Raw genomic sequence first — 16,008 nt, forward strand, 5'->3', positions numbered from 1 at the left:
CCATTAAATTTCAAGTTTGTTTGCCAACATCGCAGAAAAAAAAACGGTATTTCGTATGAAAGCTGGCTGATGATCCGAAACTTTTGCAGGGTAGTGTGTATATTTATTGTATTGAAAGGATTTTCGTGACATGCGCACTAATCCGAGGCACCGACTAGAACACTTGTTAAATGATTTTCTTGGGGCACCGTTAACTCTCGCAAGATTTGAATGTGTTTGTATACGTGATGAACATATCAAATGCGATGCGCTGAGGCAATAAAAATAAACGCGTATTCTCTCAAGAGAAACTAGAACTGGATCCTGCTTATGCGCGCTATCATACGAAATATACACGGACTCTAATAATAAAGGACACTTCACACAAACACACATTCCCAGTTCATAAATGAATTAGACGCCTCGCTTCACAGCTAGCTTAAACACTGAATCAAAAGCTTTCTGATGGTGACGAACTACACTATATCCATACACGCATACACTTAGATGCGGGAAACACGAGCATTCGCACACATCTTTTTTTAAGTTGTCGAGAAATAGAAAAAAAAGTAGATGTAACAAGTGAAAACAGCTTTGGACACAGTAGTAGCGAGTAACATTTAATTTTCAAAGTGAATTTCTTAGACAAACTCACTCATTCATTCGCCCTGATTCGAGAACGTATCAATTTAATATATTAAATTAGAAAAAAAAATCTTTAAAAATTCAAAACGTGTGCCAATTGAGTGGAAAATTGAAAAATTCAAAAGCAAATAGTTGTTGATTTACACGTTGTACAGTGCTGGTTGATTGAGTTAAGTGTTCGCCAAGTGCCTGAAGGATGTAAAACAAAAATTAATACAAAGATTAGTGAAAACAACTCATACGAATTGAAATAAGAGTTTAACGAGTTTGACAAAAACGCACATTGAATAGTAGACCACGCAGTACCTTACAGTTGTTCACTGTTTTCACAATTTGATTTCGCGATGTTTTATGACATGATTTGAAAATATTGCTGTAAATCACAAATAGAATACTAGACGACACTGTTTTCTTGGCAAAACTGGAAAATTTGTAAAATCATACTTAGACTGATCTCATGCATTGTCATCGATTGTCACACTTCCAGAATTTATCAGCAAAAAACGTTATCGAATGAAAAATCGACTAAAACATAACGAACAATTTCAATAAACAGTTTCAACTGCCTTCGAAGCAAACATTTTGACAAAACAGGATTTTAGTTGACAAATTAGGTATGACCTTATTCATTTATATTTTTTGCTCATTTTCTTACATTTATTGGTATCGTCTAATGATAATTGCCTTTAATAAATCAAGTTCCAAGTTGGAACTAAACAACGATGTTTAATTTTCATTCAATGTGACACAATTTGACCAGAAAGCTTTTTCCCACTTTTTACAAGGGCATTTATATAAAACTTTGAAAATAAATCATTTTAATGCATAGAAAGCTTCAACTCCACAAATGACCCGAAACCTTTAGTTTTCCCATCTTCATTGTATGACACTATTGTTCCAAGAACAGTCATCTACCTCCTATTCTGAGTAGCCTACCTCCATAGCAAATTTAAAAATTCAGTTCGTATTTTGAAGAGATGCTTAGTTAATTTATTTCACCGCTTTTGAAATTGGTTCCGTCTATGTGTAAGACCAATTAGCTCCAAACGCTGTCTGTCAACCATTTAAAAAGCGTCAAAATTGTATAAATGAATCCATTGATGCATGACCGTGTTGGGGTGTGACCTTCAATGTGGAATACTTCAAAGCATTTATTTAAAATGAACTGCGAACTGCATTCGTGCAGTGTATAAAAATTGACTACGGTGTGTTGTATTCACATTTTCTACCATCGCAGACTTTTAATCACCATTTTCAGATAGGAGTGTACCGTATTTCAACCATCCACACACTTTCACTCACGGTCCAATTAATATATGATATGCCCCCTCCCCCCCCCCCCCTCCTCCATTCCGCATTCATGTTTTAAAAAGTCCATCACGTACTTTGAAATTGTAATGCTATGAAGTTAGAACCTTACAAAATATAATGATATTGTATAGGTGTGTGTGTGTGTGTGTGTGTGTATTTTAGCAAGGCTTTGTTCGAAAATTAATGAAAACACCCATCCTAATCTAATTTTCCAGATAGCTTTATTTTAAGAATAGAAAGAGGAAGTCGAGAGTATCAAAATGCCTGAAGTTCTTAGTTTATCCAGTATGGCCGATGCGGAGCCAGATTTGTCAACATTCGAGAATAAAACGGGACTGGCTGAAGATATGAAATTCTTAGCATCAATGCCAGAACTATGCGATGTAACGTTCCTCGTCGGTGATACTCGTGAACCCGTTTGCGCAGTAAAAGTATGTACATCAGATTTGTTTGAATCGTTAGAATCTTTGAAAAATTAAATATTCGGGCGTCATTTTGTTGCTATCATTTAGGCGGTGCTTGCGTCTCGATCTCGAGTTTTCCAAAAAATGTTGTATCAAGCTCCATCGCCACAAAGAAAGAAGGAACCACCACCACGGGAAAATAAACTGCGACTTTTTCTAAAGCGTTCATCGGAACCTCTTTTGAATCTACAGAATGCAGCGCAACAGGTAATTTGTCTTCAATAGCACTCAACAAATCTAACGATTTTTACGAAATCTCTTTTGTTTTTGCTTTTTCAAAAATGAATTCAACACTATTTCTGATTCGTGTGGGAATATGTTTTGCAATAATTCTCTCAGATTATTTATGGACAGTGGATTCCGTTCCATATATATTATTTTAGCAATCTATGTACTTTCGTTCACCTATAATAATTGAGAAATAAAGTAAAATTATTGAATATTGTATATATTTCGTGAATCATCCCGCCAATTTTTCAAATATATTTCTGTTAATATATTTAATGTCACCTTAAATTTTAACTCAATTTAATTTTCAAATGTTGCAAATAAATCCAACATTTGGGAAAATTATGCAAATCGTATATCTACGCACATATGTCCACAATTCGAGTTCATAATTTAAATGAGTTTCGAAGAATATTCCAGTTATCGCAATCTTCAATGGTGTTGATATCTGTTTTCTTTTTCTAATTTGGTTCGATTTACTTTCAATTCCGTTAGTTCGATTCATTTACCGTTTAATCTTGAAAAAAAAAATCGTTTCCGTAATTTTCAATCAATATCAGAAGTGGTTCATACATTTGTGTAGATTTTAAATTATCATTTTGTGGTATGAACATGTTAATTTTTCTTAAATATTGCTTCATATACCCTTGCGAAGCCCTAATGTTTTCAGTATATTGTTTATTATTTCTACATATTTTATGTTCGATCGATTTACATAACTGATACAACATAAACTCAACTAACATCAAAAACCAAAAACCAAAACAAAAATTATATTTAAAATGGGTGTAAATTTTATGTATGTGCTTTATAGAGAAGTGGGTTCAGCCAACAATTGGCTCCAATACCAGAGGTAAATGAAGATGGAAACATCTTATTATAATTCTCGAAATCTGTCATCATTTCAATTCATTCGAGTTAACTCTTACTTCGAAGTAGATAAGCTATTTGTCTCTCTTTCTCTTTCTCTCTCTCTCTCTCTCTTTTTTCACTTTGATTTTTAGAATAATTGTTGACTTTACATTTTCAATTTGACATTAATCTGCAATTTATATTGTAACCGAATTGCTGGATAGCTTCAGGAAAAAGCGAATTGTTTGACTCTTCTGCACATGTGGCAATAATTTTCTTACAGACATGTACTAACTATTTCAAGCAAAAGCTATTTACGCCTTGATGCAGTTGTGAATGGCAATACTTTCAATTATTGGTCGAGTAATCAATTTTTCCCATTGATGGAAACAATAATCTTCACATTCAACGATTTTCAAGAAAAATGAAACTAAAAATAAAGTTGGAAATAGAAGTCTCTGAGAAAAGAATCTTTCACATAGTTTTTGTTATTGAAATTGAAACACTTCATGCACGTGCGAAAACAGTTCTCTTTTATTCTGAAGTATGATCAACAATTAACATTTGCTCCGTACACATTTTGAAACACGTTAGTTTTCTGAATAGAAACCCACCACTGTTTGATTCTATTCAGCTTAGTTTCATGCTTTAGCTGTTTCTCTGTTTTGACTATAGAAAGTTAGATATTTTCTAATATCTTTGATGCATCAATGCGAAGCCTCCTTTGCAAATATATTGTTCGTGGTAATATTTGAAATGTAGACATAATCACGAGTCGGAGAAAGCACCATCTAAGTAGTATATAAAACACCTAGTCAGGCAAGGGGGACTATAATACGGTCAACTGTTTCTGTATTTCTTGGCTTAACAGCCAATCATTGCATTTCTGAGAAATGATTTCTCTATCTATCTCTCTCTTTCTCCTACACATAACATCACGTTCAATGACATAATGATTGAAAGGTGTTTTACTGTTGTGTTGTTACTACTTCTAGCATGCTTATTGTTATAAACTTGTTACTTTTCACCATTTGTGAGTGATGTCTGTGTCTTTTGGAATGTGATACAACCACTTGACTCTATAGCTGTGCTCACGATTTTTTTTTATCAAGATATCGTAATAAACTAAAAATATCGTTCGATATCGTTATTATGATGGAATCTTAATAACGCTATCAACTTTTTATCAGGATATTAACTATATTCAAATAATAACGTTATCGGATGAATCTTAATAATATCGTTTGGAAGTTATCAAGATCGAATCCTGATAATTTATCAACATTCAATCTTAATAATCATCAAGTTCTGGAAGTGGGTTTTGGTGGACCCTCCCCAGTGAGCAATTCTGACTATAAATATATGCATTAACCATAGGCATATAATGTGTATACAAGTATGCTCAATACAGGCCTCACTAACATTGTATTATTATACAGAATTGTGCCTATTTCAGGCATATGGTCCACTTTAGTAATTTTATAATGTGATTGGTCCATTGATTATACATATCTCAGGTCTATTACAGACATACAAATAATGGGCCTGGTCAGGCCTGCGCTGCCATATAAACTACATAGAAAGTGCGTTACAAAATCACCATCCTAACAGGCCTAAATCAAGACATTTTTGCTCATTGGGTCAGGATCGACCAGAACTTGATGGTTATTAAGATTGAATGTTGATAAATTATCAGGATTCGATCTTAATAACTTCAAAACGATATTATTAAGATTCATCCGATAACGTTATTATTTGAATATAGTTAATAACCTGATAAAAAGTTGATAGCGTTATTAAGATTTATCGGTATTATGATCGGATCTCAATAATCTCTCAAAATTATTAGGATGGTTATTAAGATACGAATATGGCACAGCTATACTTGACTCCTTGTTTTCAAGCTAAAGTATCTAATCTTTATTTTTCACTTGATTTTATGCATACTTTCAAACAATAGCCATCTGGGCAAGCCCATCAAACGCTGATTATTGAGGAATTTGAGCCAGACGTATTTCGTCAATTGATTGAATACATACATACAGGATGCGTGACATTGCAACCGCGAACATTACTCGGTGTAATGAACGCAGCCGACTACTACGGTTTGGAGGAATTGCGCCGAGCGTGCGCTGGCTTTGTGCAATGTTGCATTAATGTGGACACGGTTTGTGCACTTTTGGCATCGGCCGAACGTTATATTCAGTATAAATGCACAAAAAGTTTGGTGCAAAAAGTCCTCGAATTCGTCGATGAGCATGGCAATGAAGTGCTGAATTTGGGCAGCTTTACTTTGCTACCACAGCATGTGGTTCGCCTAATTTTAGCTCGTGAAGAACTGAGAGCTGATGAATTTACAAAATTCCAGGCGGCTCTAATGTGGAGCAAAAAGTACTGCGACAATAATCCGGTAAGTGATCTTTTCTTTCAGATATTTTGACAAAAAGCCAGCCCACAATGCATATCGCCACCGAATTGCAGTTGGCCCATTTAATGTCACTTTAAACACTAAAAGTAAACAGTTTTTTTACCAGAATGTGCCGCTGAAGGAAGTGGTTGGGAATTTTCTGGAATATATACAATTTCATAAAATTCCTGCGAATGTTCTGATGCGAGAAATACATCCGCTGGGTTTGGTACCGTATTCAATTATAATGAACGCTCTTGCATATCAGGTAAACCAACAAAATACTTCTGATTTTTTGCTCGCTTCATTTCTTTTTTTTAGAATAAAAATGGTTGCAATTATTGCTGTCAAAGCACTTCCTAACCTAGGGGAAAATCACAGAAGAATGAAATAAAATTCAATGAAATCTTACACAATGTTTGTTTCTATACCTACGGTGCTTTTGTAGCATTGAAATTGCTGATCAATACAAAATGGTACAAACATCAAGTCCGTTGTCTTCAATCAAAACATTCAGAACCAACGAACAAACAAAACTCGTAATAACTTGGTTGACTTTCTTCATGGAAGCAACAACTGCATATCGATAAAACGCCACAAACGACCGCCCAATACTACTACTGTAAATCGCTAAACTAAATTATTGCTTCAATGTTTAAATACAATTATAATAATTGAAAATAAAAACTCTGCATCAATTTCATGAAAAAAAATCATCAAAAGAAAAAATACATTAGCATCACACGATTAAAGCTAAAACATACGATACCGAAACACACATTGCAATGGATTCAATGAAGAAAACATGTAATGACAGAATTGATGAAAAATGGAAATCGATATTGATTTGAAGTGATTTTCCCCTTGACCTTTAACATTGCAAGTTTCTCGTTTCTAATTCATTTTTAAAAAAATGTCAAATGAAGAATGTATGCTGGCAATCAATTTCTCTGTTTATAATTCTGTATAAGGTATCCGATGACAATGCGAGCTAATTAGATTTTCTGGAATGAAAATATGTAAGAATGAAATTATTACTTACAAAGTAACAGCATTGGATGTTGAATACCAGTTAAAATAGAAATACAAAAAATGGATTCTAGTTGATTCTTGTGGTGATTAGTGATTCGTCTTTTTCGTACGCATATTCTTAGTCGAATTGCTCGATATAAATTGTTGCTACAAAAATTTTTTAAATGCTTTTAGTGTGTGTTTTTTTGTACTGTCAAATCAAATCAGTTTCGATTATTCAATATAATTCGATGGTTTTTGTTTCGCATAAAATTTTTAGGCTGATCCGGCTAGCGTGGATCCGGGCAATTTATCACCAAATTCAAGCCGTATTAGAAGGGCAAGAGCGTCGCAAGGACGCTCAATGTCTGTACAAAGTTCATTGGATCCATATGGCTCGAACACCACACTCAGCTCAAGTGGAAGTGATCCAGCCAGTGGAACCGCTCATAGCAACTAACAAAGGCTAAACGGCCCCTCTTCCCATCACCACCATTCCAAACACCTGCCCAAGATCCGCAAAGCTAAATCACAAAGCTTCCGTACTAGACGCTCTCCATCTGAACGCCGTAGTCCAAACTCATTCATCCCATTCAGTCTTGGGTAAGTTTTTTTTTTAAAACTTGAATTTCCATCATGGCATTGATCACACCATTTGCATCACATCAAACTGACAAAAAATGAATAAATCAAAGCAATGGTTTACATTTCAGTTCCAGCTCAACCAACAATACCACAATCGAACGTAAACGTAGTCCATCACAAAAAAGTCCCAGTATTATGTCGATGTCTCAACAAGAAAGCAAAAGCCCTGGTAGTATGTCGTCAAAAAGTCCATTCTCCCTATCTCGCCAAGGCACTTTGCGATCGTCTCATTCGCGCAAGAACAGCACTGGACACAATTTAACCTTAAATACGGGCCGAAGAAGCCCAAATCAACAGCTAATTAGTCCATCGGGTGGCCGTAGATCTCCTGTTTTTCTCATGTACGATGGTAATCGAACGCCTCTTGATTTGCTTGAGCAAAGAAAAAGCCCAACAACAAAGTTCCCTGGAAATAATAAAAGTCCCACTGGTCATCGCAGCCCATTGGGCTTTGGTGGTGATTTCGATAGACGGAGTCCAACATCCACTGTGCATGTTCAAGATCAAAAAAGCCCAACAGCTGTATTCCTTGGGTTCGACGATGGTCGACGTAGCCCAACGATTCAAGTACAATCACGTCGATCACCAATCAATTTTCCACAAGGTAATGTGCAAGTGTTAATGTACAATAAGGATGAAAGGTATTAATATATTTATTCATGCTTTTTTTTTTCTTGTATATTAACATAGGACTGAATACTTTATTGCCCGTGCCACCGATAACCGTGTCGAATCCATCAGAAAGTTGTGGCATTACGGAAAAAGTGTTTGATTTCTCTTCATCTCTCGAAATGACAACATCGGACATATGTGTGCCAATCAATAAACAATCCTCTAAAGACGAACCACCAACTGAAGTCCCATCTGAACCACGTAAAGAACAGCGCAGCGTAATGCGAGAACTATTGGCCTTTGTACGAAAGCCATCAAAGAAAGCAGCAACACGAAAATTTGCCGCAGCATTTTCTCGGGCCGAATCAAACTCAGCGACTCCCCTCTTGCGTCAAAGTACATTTTCTAGTGCCCCAAGGGCGTCCAGTGGGGCTGCAAAGACTGCGGTTACAAAACAACTGTCGGAGGCTGGACTTGAATCGAAAATGTCATTGAAGTAAGTACCAAATGCTATAAGTTTAATACTTTTTTGGTCAATTTTCTTTTGAATGAGCTCATAAATTTCCCTAAAATATTCAGATTTTCTCCTTTAGATATTATGCAAAAATGTCGCCCCAATATCATAATATAATTATTTATTTACAGAATATTGAACTCGAAAATGTCGTTCCGCCTACGACGAACAGTCGAGAAGGTCGTCAAAGATAGAAAATCAAGTGGCGAAGAAGTTAGCGAAAGCTTGGAAAGTGATTCGAAGGCTCAAAATTTCGAATTGGACAGTATGGTATTTGAAAAAGTTGGCGAATCATACATCAAACATGAGAAAATCCGTGAAGAAACGATTGAAGATTCGACACCAAGCCCCGTTCAAATTGTCGACATAAATGCAATACAATTTAATAGTCAAAGCAGAAAATCAAATAGCAATAACAATAACAATAATGTTAATATTCAGATACGGACAAATGAAACCAAAGATTCGACAGCTCGAGACGTTGGATATGATTGTCACTTTAGGAAGGATGAGAACAGCACCAGTGTCGACAGTATAAAAGAAGATGGAATCACAATCAATGGCAATCTAACGCATGCCACCAGTTTCACCGATGAAGCGGTGAATACACTCAAAAATGCACTTGAACATTTTGTCTTGAAACCCGAACCAGTCTACGCCAAAGCCGCAAACAGTTCAAAAGATGTGGCCTGCAGTGGAGAACAGAAAATGGAACTTCAATGCCCCACGTTTGAAATCATGCCTCCATCTCGTCGATCATCATTTGATCCACCGCGTTCGCCATATTTGGAAAATTTACGTAGTCCTTGTGAAACCGATCCAGAAATAATGAATTTGAATCGCTTAGATTCAGCGGGTGATAGTTTTGAAATGATCGACACCGATCGAAACCATGAATCAAGTTTTGAGAGTCGCTACCCATCATCGAGTCATACAAGCTTCGACATTTCACGTTATCAGTCGACGAGCTGTGAGGATCAAACCAGCAGCTTTGAAATTATCGACAGCGATGACCGAATCGCTGGAATAGATGTTCGAAAATCATCCATCGAACTCGTCGATGTAGAAACATTCCAGAAGCACTCAGAAAAAACTGGGCATGTTGGCCGAAAATCGTCGCTTGAGACACATTTCGACTTCGAATTACCCTCTTCACGTTTCTCCACGCCACGAGCAAAGAAACAAGTATCCGAACCAAATAAACAGCACTGTTTATCTAATTTCGGAATGAAAAGTCACAGTCACTACTCAACGCCGCATCGTGCACGTAGCCCGTTACTCAATCAGACGTCATCAAATTATAGTTCGCGTGATAGTCACGATTCATATAGCTACTCGTCGACCAAATGGCATCAGCAACAGCAACAAAGTCAAGGTACTACATCACCACAACGTAGCCCATTCGCTGATCCAAGCAAACAACATTTCCCCATTTTTAGCCAATCGACAGCGACGAATGATAACACACGTGCATTTATTTGCACCGATCAACGATGTGCTGCAATCTTTGAACCAAGACCTTGCCCAAACTATTCAACACCGTATTTGAGCAGTCATTTGACGTCAAGCTCTGAATTTGAACCGCCGTCACCGCGTCGAGCGGCAAGCGCTTCACCAAAACATACCTTCACATTTCGAATTGTATTGAAAAAGGTTGATAGCTCACCCGACGCAATATGTCCATCGACAGAACGAAGACGCAGTAAAGATCGCACCGACCGAATTAGACGCCGAGACAGTCGCAAAAAGCGATTCTGGGAAACCGGAAAAAGTTTCTGAATTTTGAAATCAATGGAAAACATACCGAACCAAATTTAGAAACATTTACGTGGAAATTTCCGCATTGAATATTGCGCAGCTTATCGTATTTTTTTATACAAAACATTTCTTCATAGACAAAGAGAAAACAAACAGAAATTCTGATGTGGTGGCAAAAAGGCAATATGTTTTATTGTTACAAAGTAGATAGGAAGATACAACCTCAATAAGAAATATATTAAAATGATGTCAAATGGAACAAAGATTTTAGGCTAATTATGTGTATGCAATATGCATAGTTTTTTTATGGTAAAAAATAATGAAACAATTATTTATTCAATGTTACGTTCTTCAAGTCGAATCGTAAGTGGCTCTTGTTTGCCAAATGCTTTGAAGTTTTACCTTGGAAAGATCTATAAATACTGTAGTTTACCGTATCATATTTTCTGTACATGTGAACTTTGTTACAATTAAATTGATTGAATTCCAAATATGTATAAACCAAACATTAACTGACATTAACTGGTGTTAAGATGCTTTCATAATCGTGATAAATGAAAGTTTTATCATTTCTGTTATTATTACCTCACTTGTTCGTTGTGATAATTTCATTAAAATAACACAGAAATACGTGTTTTAAAATTTGATTCAGCAAATCAATCAGTGTGTAGACAAATTGTAAAAATTTCTCGCCACGTAACATAACTTTGTTAACTATCGATTCTTTTTACAAACAATGACATCAATTCTGATTCGAGTCCAGATTCTGGACCAAATCAGGAAGCAATTCGGATGGAAATATAAGATGTGGGAAAATGAATTTGTATTAATTTCTATTTCACAATACAAATAACAAAATAAACAAAAAAAAGTGTGTCTTCGTGTTCTCCTTAAAAAATCATCTTGTTCTTCCCCCACAAAAAACACCCCCTCCCCATAATTAATTCTTTTCAAAGGGAGCTAAGTACTGCAAAATAAATAAAATTCGTATGCAATCCACACATGAAGCAATGTCAAATTAAGCTTAAGTGAATCTCGAATATATATTAAAGATTTTTTCATTTTCCAAATCCAATGAAAAAGAAAACAGTTCGAATGGCACAATGTTTCGAAATGAAAAATAATAGGACGATCATTTTTGGCAGAGCAAAATCAATATCAAATGGATTGCGCAACAAGTGATCCTTGTAGAGAGGCATTGAACAATTTCATGTGTATTTAATTGAACCACATGTTGCTTGTGTCTTGTGTCTCCACTTGTTATAATGAAATCAATGCCACGATGCTACATAGCAGGGCAAAATTTTGATGATTAAAATGCTTTATTTTCACAGATTTTTCTTTTGGAATTTCCACAATTTTTCCCAAATCTCGGGAAAATCCAAAGAAATTTCGAACAAGGGGCGGGAAATTCCAACTAAAAACTGTAGAGAAAAACGTTTTTTTCCCTCTCAAAATTTTAATAATTATTGTTATATCGCCAAAGCCATTTATATAAGCAATGAAAAGTTGAACATCTGCAAAATGTCACTATATTTTATTAAAATATAAATGAATTCTAATGCAAACTATGTCAAACTCTCGTTATATCCAACTTTTTTATATTGCGTGATTTATACAGCGTTGAACAGTCTCCTGAAAATGTAAACGAATTTATTTTATCACATTATGTGTCATCTCAAAATTCTTGTTGTTAACATCAAATTAAAAGAAAACAAAACAACCTCCATAGTAAATGCAATATTTAAGAATATGGAAAAAAAACCGTGTGTGAATTCAAATGTATTATTTTGTGCAAACTGAAAGTCTGTACATGAAATATAATTGCTAAATACACTTATTTAAATCGCATTCAGTTGCCGCATGTTCTCATAAAGGGGTGAAAGATGTCATAGGATAAGTTTTGTTTATCTTTGTGACAATGAAGTGAAATACAATACAAAAAAATATATTCTAAAATAAATGTGAAAAAACCTTGTCAAAATGAAAATGTATTCACAAAGCTAGTAATAAACAAAATCGTGGTCATTTCAGCAGATTCTCTGTATTCCCATACAATAAATGTTAAACGATAAAAGGATTTTTTTGAAATCTTTCTTTTTTTCAATTCCTTATTTGATAAATTGAATTTTGATTTTGATAGTATTGGGTCTATACATTAGTTTTTTCGTTTTGATAAAAAATGGCGTAACTGATATACGCGCTATTTTTTTGACATTGACAGTATAACCACGTTAAAGAGCGTCAAAAAAACTATAAAATTCCATCTGTCAAAGTGAAAAAAAGTTATCGTACACAAGTTGTTTACTGCGTTGAAAATGTCGAGTTTCGAGCCGACGAAAGACCATTTGCGGGAAGCGTTGCTTTTCCTGTTTCATTTAAAGAAAAAGGCCACCGAAGCCCATCAATTGTTATCGGAAGCATACCCTGCATATGCTCCAGAGGTTAGAGTGTGCCAATATTGGTTTGCGCGTTTTAAAAAGGGCGATTTTGATGTCAAAGACAAAGAGCGGACCGGCCAGCCCAAAAAGTTCGAGGATCCCGAATTGGAGTTACTGATCGAAGGAGACTCGTGCCAAACGCAAGAAGAGCTTGCAGAATCATTGGGAGTTACACAAGCAACCATTTCCAGACGCTTAAAGAAAATAACTCAATAATATTAAATTTCAATAAATACAACAATTAAATCATCAACTCAATCACTAGTGTTTTACTTTTCCGTACACAACGTGTCAAGGGAAAGTATAGGAATTGGTCCCGAATTTTTTTTTCGCAAAATTAGCTTAGATCATCATAAAAACTCATGAAACGTGTATAAAATCACTTTTTGAGACACTTTTCCGTTCGTGTGCCGTCGTCGTTGTCGTCGTTGTCGTTGGTGTTTGTTAACACGATAACTCAAAAAATAATTGAGATAATCAAAATCTGGAAATGCCAAAAGTTTTGTATCCAAAAAACTTAGTTTAAGTTCGAAGATGAGCCATTTTCGATTTGACCCTGGGGTACTTGCCCTAAGAAAAACCTCAAAAAATTGACACTTTTGTATGGGAGGTACCTGTAAATCGACTCCGATTGGCTTCAAACTTTCTGGGATTTTCTTTTTTTGGAGAAAAAATAAGATTCTGAAAGTTTCATGTTGATCGCATTTGCAGAAGTTTGATTTTTTGTCCTCAATTTTTGTCGAAATTTTCTTGGAAAATTTTGAGGGCCAAAACCAAACTTCTGCAAATGCCATCAAGATGAAACTTTCAGAATCTTATTTTTTTCTCCAAAAAATTAAACCTCAGAAAGTTTAAAGCCAATGAGGATCGGTTTTCGGGTACCTCTCACACAGAATTGTCGAAGTTTTAGTTAAAGTGACCGATTTTTCACTTTATTTTCATTATTATATTTTCACTGCCTTTATTTCAAGAAAATTCACAAAAAATAACCAAAAGTACCTACGGACAACGCAGGCCAACGGTACGGAAAAGTTTGGGATTACCAATGTAATTCTTTTTATTTATTCATAAGAATTCATTTTTCTTCGTACTTGCCATAAATTAGAATCACATTTTATATAGGAATGTCTACGAATATAGAGAAATGTTTTGTCAAACTAATGACCACATTTGATTCGTTCAAACGGTACAAATACTCCAACATCGATCAATGATTACTAGGGCGGTTCAAATTGCAAAAGATTCAATTTTCCACCATTCCCGTCGCGATTCTAAAAATTCATCGAGAAAAAATAAGAATGGGATGGTTCCGGCACCCTCGGCCCGAATAAAAAACGAATGTTTCAAACATAAAAAATTCGATGAAATAAGACTTTTGAACGGAAAACGGCAAGTTGGGTTTTATTTCTAGCACCAAAATTCATAATATTTGTCAAGACATCTAGTACATAAAGTGCATACCAGTATAGATAATGGGAAAAATACCAAAAAATCGACATTTTTTCAATTTTTTCTGGATATATTCGGCAAACGTACTTTTAAAGTTCAATTTTTGAAACGTGTAATGCGCTGTTTCTACTTCATTTTTAACGAAGAATCGATTTATGATCACATTCGATTCAAAATAATGTGACCAAGTCAAGTGATGTTTTCACATAGTACTAGCCTCATATTCGATTGGTTCGATTTCAACTCTCGAACAATCGACTTTTGGTCAATAAGTCCCTCAAATATGGACATTTCTGGCTTGATGTCGTGGCGCACATTATATGTAATAACGATTATTCTCAATAATTTTTCTTGACTGGATTGAATCAATACGTTGAATTCGATAGGAAGCCTATTCAAATCTCCCCCACTGAATGTACACGAGTATCTAAAAAAATCTTTTATTTGGTGACAAAAAGTGGATAGTAAGACATTGGCTATTATTTATCGGATAAATATCAATTTATGATTTCACCGCATGCAATGCATATGAAAATTGATTGTGTTTTGTCCAGACCCATTGTTTTCTCCAGAATTCAAACAAAAATCCATTGCAAAGGACCGTTGAACAACCACCTATGTTGGAACAAACAAAAAAATACTACAGATTCCAGAATATAAATATGCGATTCAGTTTACATACATTGTTCTAATAACCGTTGCGTTTCTGCGGGTGGAATAAATTTATTCCAATCGTGTGTACCTCGTGGAATCATATTGAGTATATATTCGGCGCAGATAATGCCACCAAGCCATGCCAATGTAGTTTTGTTGAAAGTCGTAATAAATATTGAGCCGCCTGGAAGAAGTGGAGCTGTACATGACTTAAGGAATGATTCCTTATCATCAACATGCTCCAGCACTTCGGATACAACAACCGCATCATATTTTGTTTCCGTTTTAGAATTGTGCTCTTCAATCGTTTCTGTGCGGTATTCAATTCGTGAAGTTAATTCATTATTTGTCGGATATTTGAGTAAATGATTTTGTGCTGTTTGGATTAATACATTGCTGGGATCAATTGCAACAACATTTGCATGAATACGCGCCAATTGCTGAAATGAAAAAATCGTTACTTTCTATGGACATAGGTATCGGTACACTCTTATTATTTTCGAATGGAAAGCCGTAGTATACAAACCTCAGTCAAAATTCCAGCACCACAACCAATTTCAAGGATCTTGATATTTTCCAATGGTTTTGCTGAATTTATTTCATCTTTGGTGTTTCGACTGGTTGCAATTAATCCATCACGAATAAAAGGTACCCTGAAATAAGAACAGCAAATGATTTGATTTTATTTTTCATGTGTAAATAATCTTCGGCTTTGTTCTCCAATATACCGAATTCTATTTAGCGAATGAAGTGGTGCAACCGGGCCTTGGGGATCCCACCATCCGTCTGCTAATTTCGAGTGATGTTCTACATCATTGGTATCAATGGTCGAATGGTGATTTTGCCTTTCGAATAAGTAAACAACACGGGCTATGAAATCTCGCCGATGGCAATGTTTCGATTTTAAAAACGATTGCATGGTATTCTCTTGAATTTTTTTCTCTCTCTTTGTTCGTTCTTATTGAACAATAACAAAACAGACAGTTTTGACACTTCAACCATGGACAACCCTTCACATGTGCGAGTGATGTGACTGCA

The 16,008-nt window shown here is 35.3% G+C and overlaps 2 protein-coding genes across 3 annotated transcripts; one reads left to right on the forward strand and one right to left on the reverse strand.

The window, feature by feature from the left end:
- Nucleotides 1–410: 410 nt before the first annotated feature.
- Nucleotides 411–12,503, forward strand: LOC129575041 (serine-enriched protein). Of its 2 annotated transcripts, XM_055457853.1 has the most exons (10): nt 421–1,238; nt 2,151–2,366; nt 2,448–2,606; nt 5,440–5,889; nt 6,014–6,154; nt 7,178–7,228; nt 7,370–7,500; nt 7,611–8,146; nt 8,233–8,650; nt 8,800–12,503. In XM_055457853.1, exons 2-10 carry the CDS (start codon nt 2,196–2,198, stop codon nt 10,445–10,447), a joined length of 3,705 nt encoding a protein of 1,234 aa, XP_055313828.1. In that variant the 5' UTR covers nt 421–1,238; nt 2,151–2,195; the 3' UTR covers nt 10,448–12,503. The 2 variants fall into 2 exon arrangements, with proteins under 2 accessions (XP_055313827.1, XP_055313828.1); XM_055457852.1 differs by lacking the exons at nt 7,611–8,146; nt 8,233–8,650; nt 8,800–12,503 and adding an exon at nt 3,442–3,480 and having other exon boundaries at nt 411–1,238; nt 7,178–7,494.
- Nucleotides 10,589–15,969, reverse strand: LOC129575042 (ubiquinone biosynthesis O-methyltransferase, mitochondrial). Its single transcript, XM_055457854.1, has 4 exons — nt 15,699–15,969; nt 15,497–15,623; nt 14,999–15,410; nt 10,589–14,931 (listed from the first exon to the last, which is right to left on the reverse strand). Exons 1-4 carry the CDS (start codon nt 15,887–15,889, stop codon nt 14,819–14,821), a joined length of 843 nt encoding a protein of 280 aa, XP_055313829.1. The 5' UTR covers nt 15,890–15,969; the 3' UTR covers nt 10,589–14,818.
- Between the last annotated feature and the right edge of the window lie 39 nt (nt 15,970–16,008).

The sequence above is a fragment of the Sitodiplosis mosellana genome, unplaced genomic scaffold (assembly GCF_009176505.1).
Source record: "Sitodiplosis mosellana isolate CC-2019 unplaced genomic scaffold, AAFC_SMos_1.0 Smas_scaffold_6166, whole genome shotgun sequence".
NCBI lineage: Eukaryota > Metazoa > Arthropoda > Insecta > Diptera > Cecidomyiidae > Sitodiplosis > Sitodiplosis mosellana.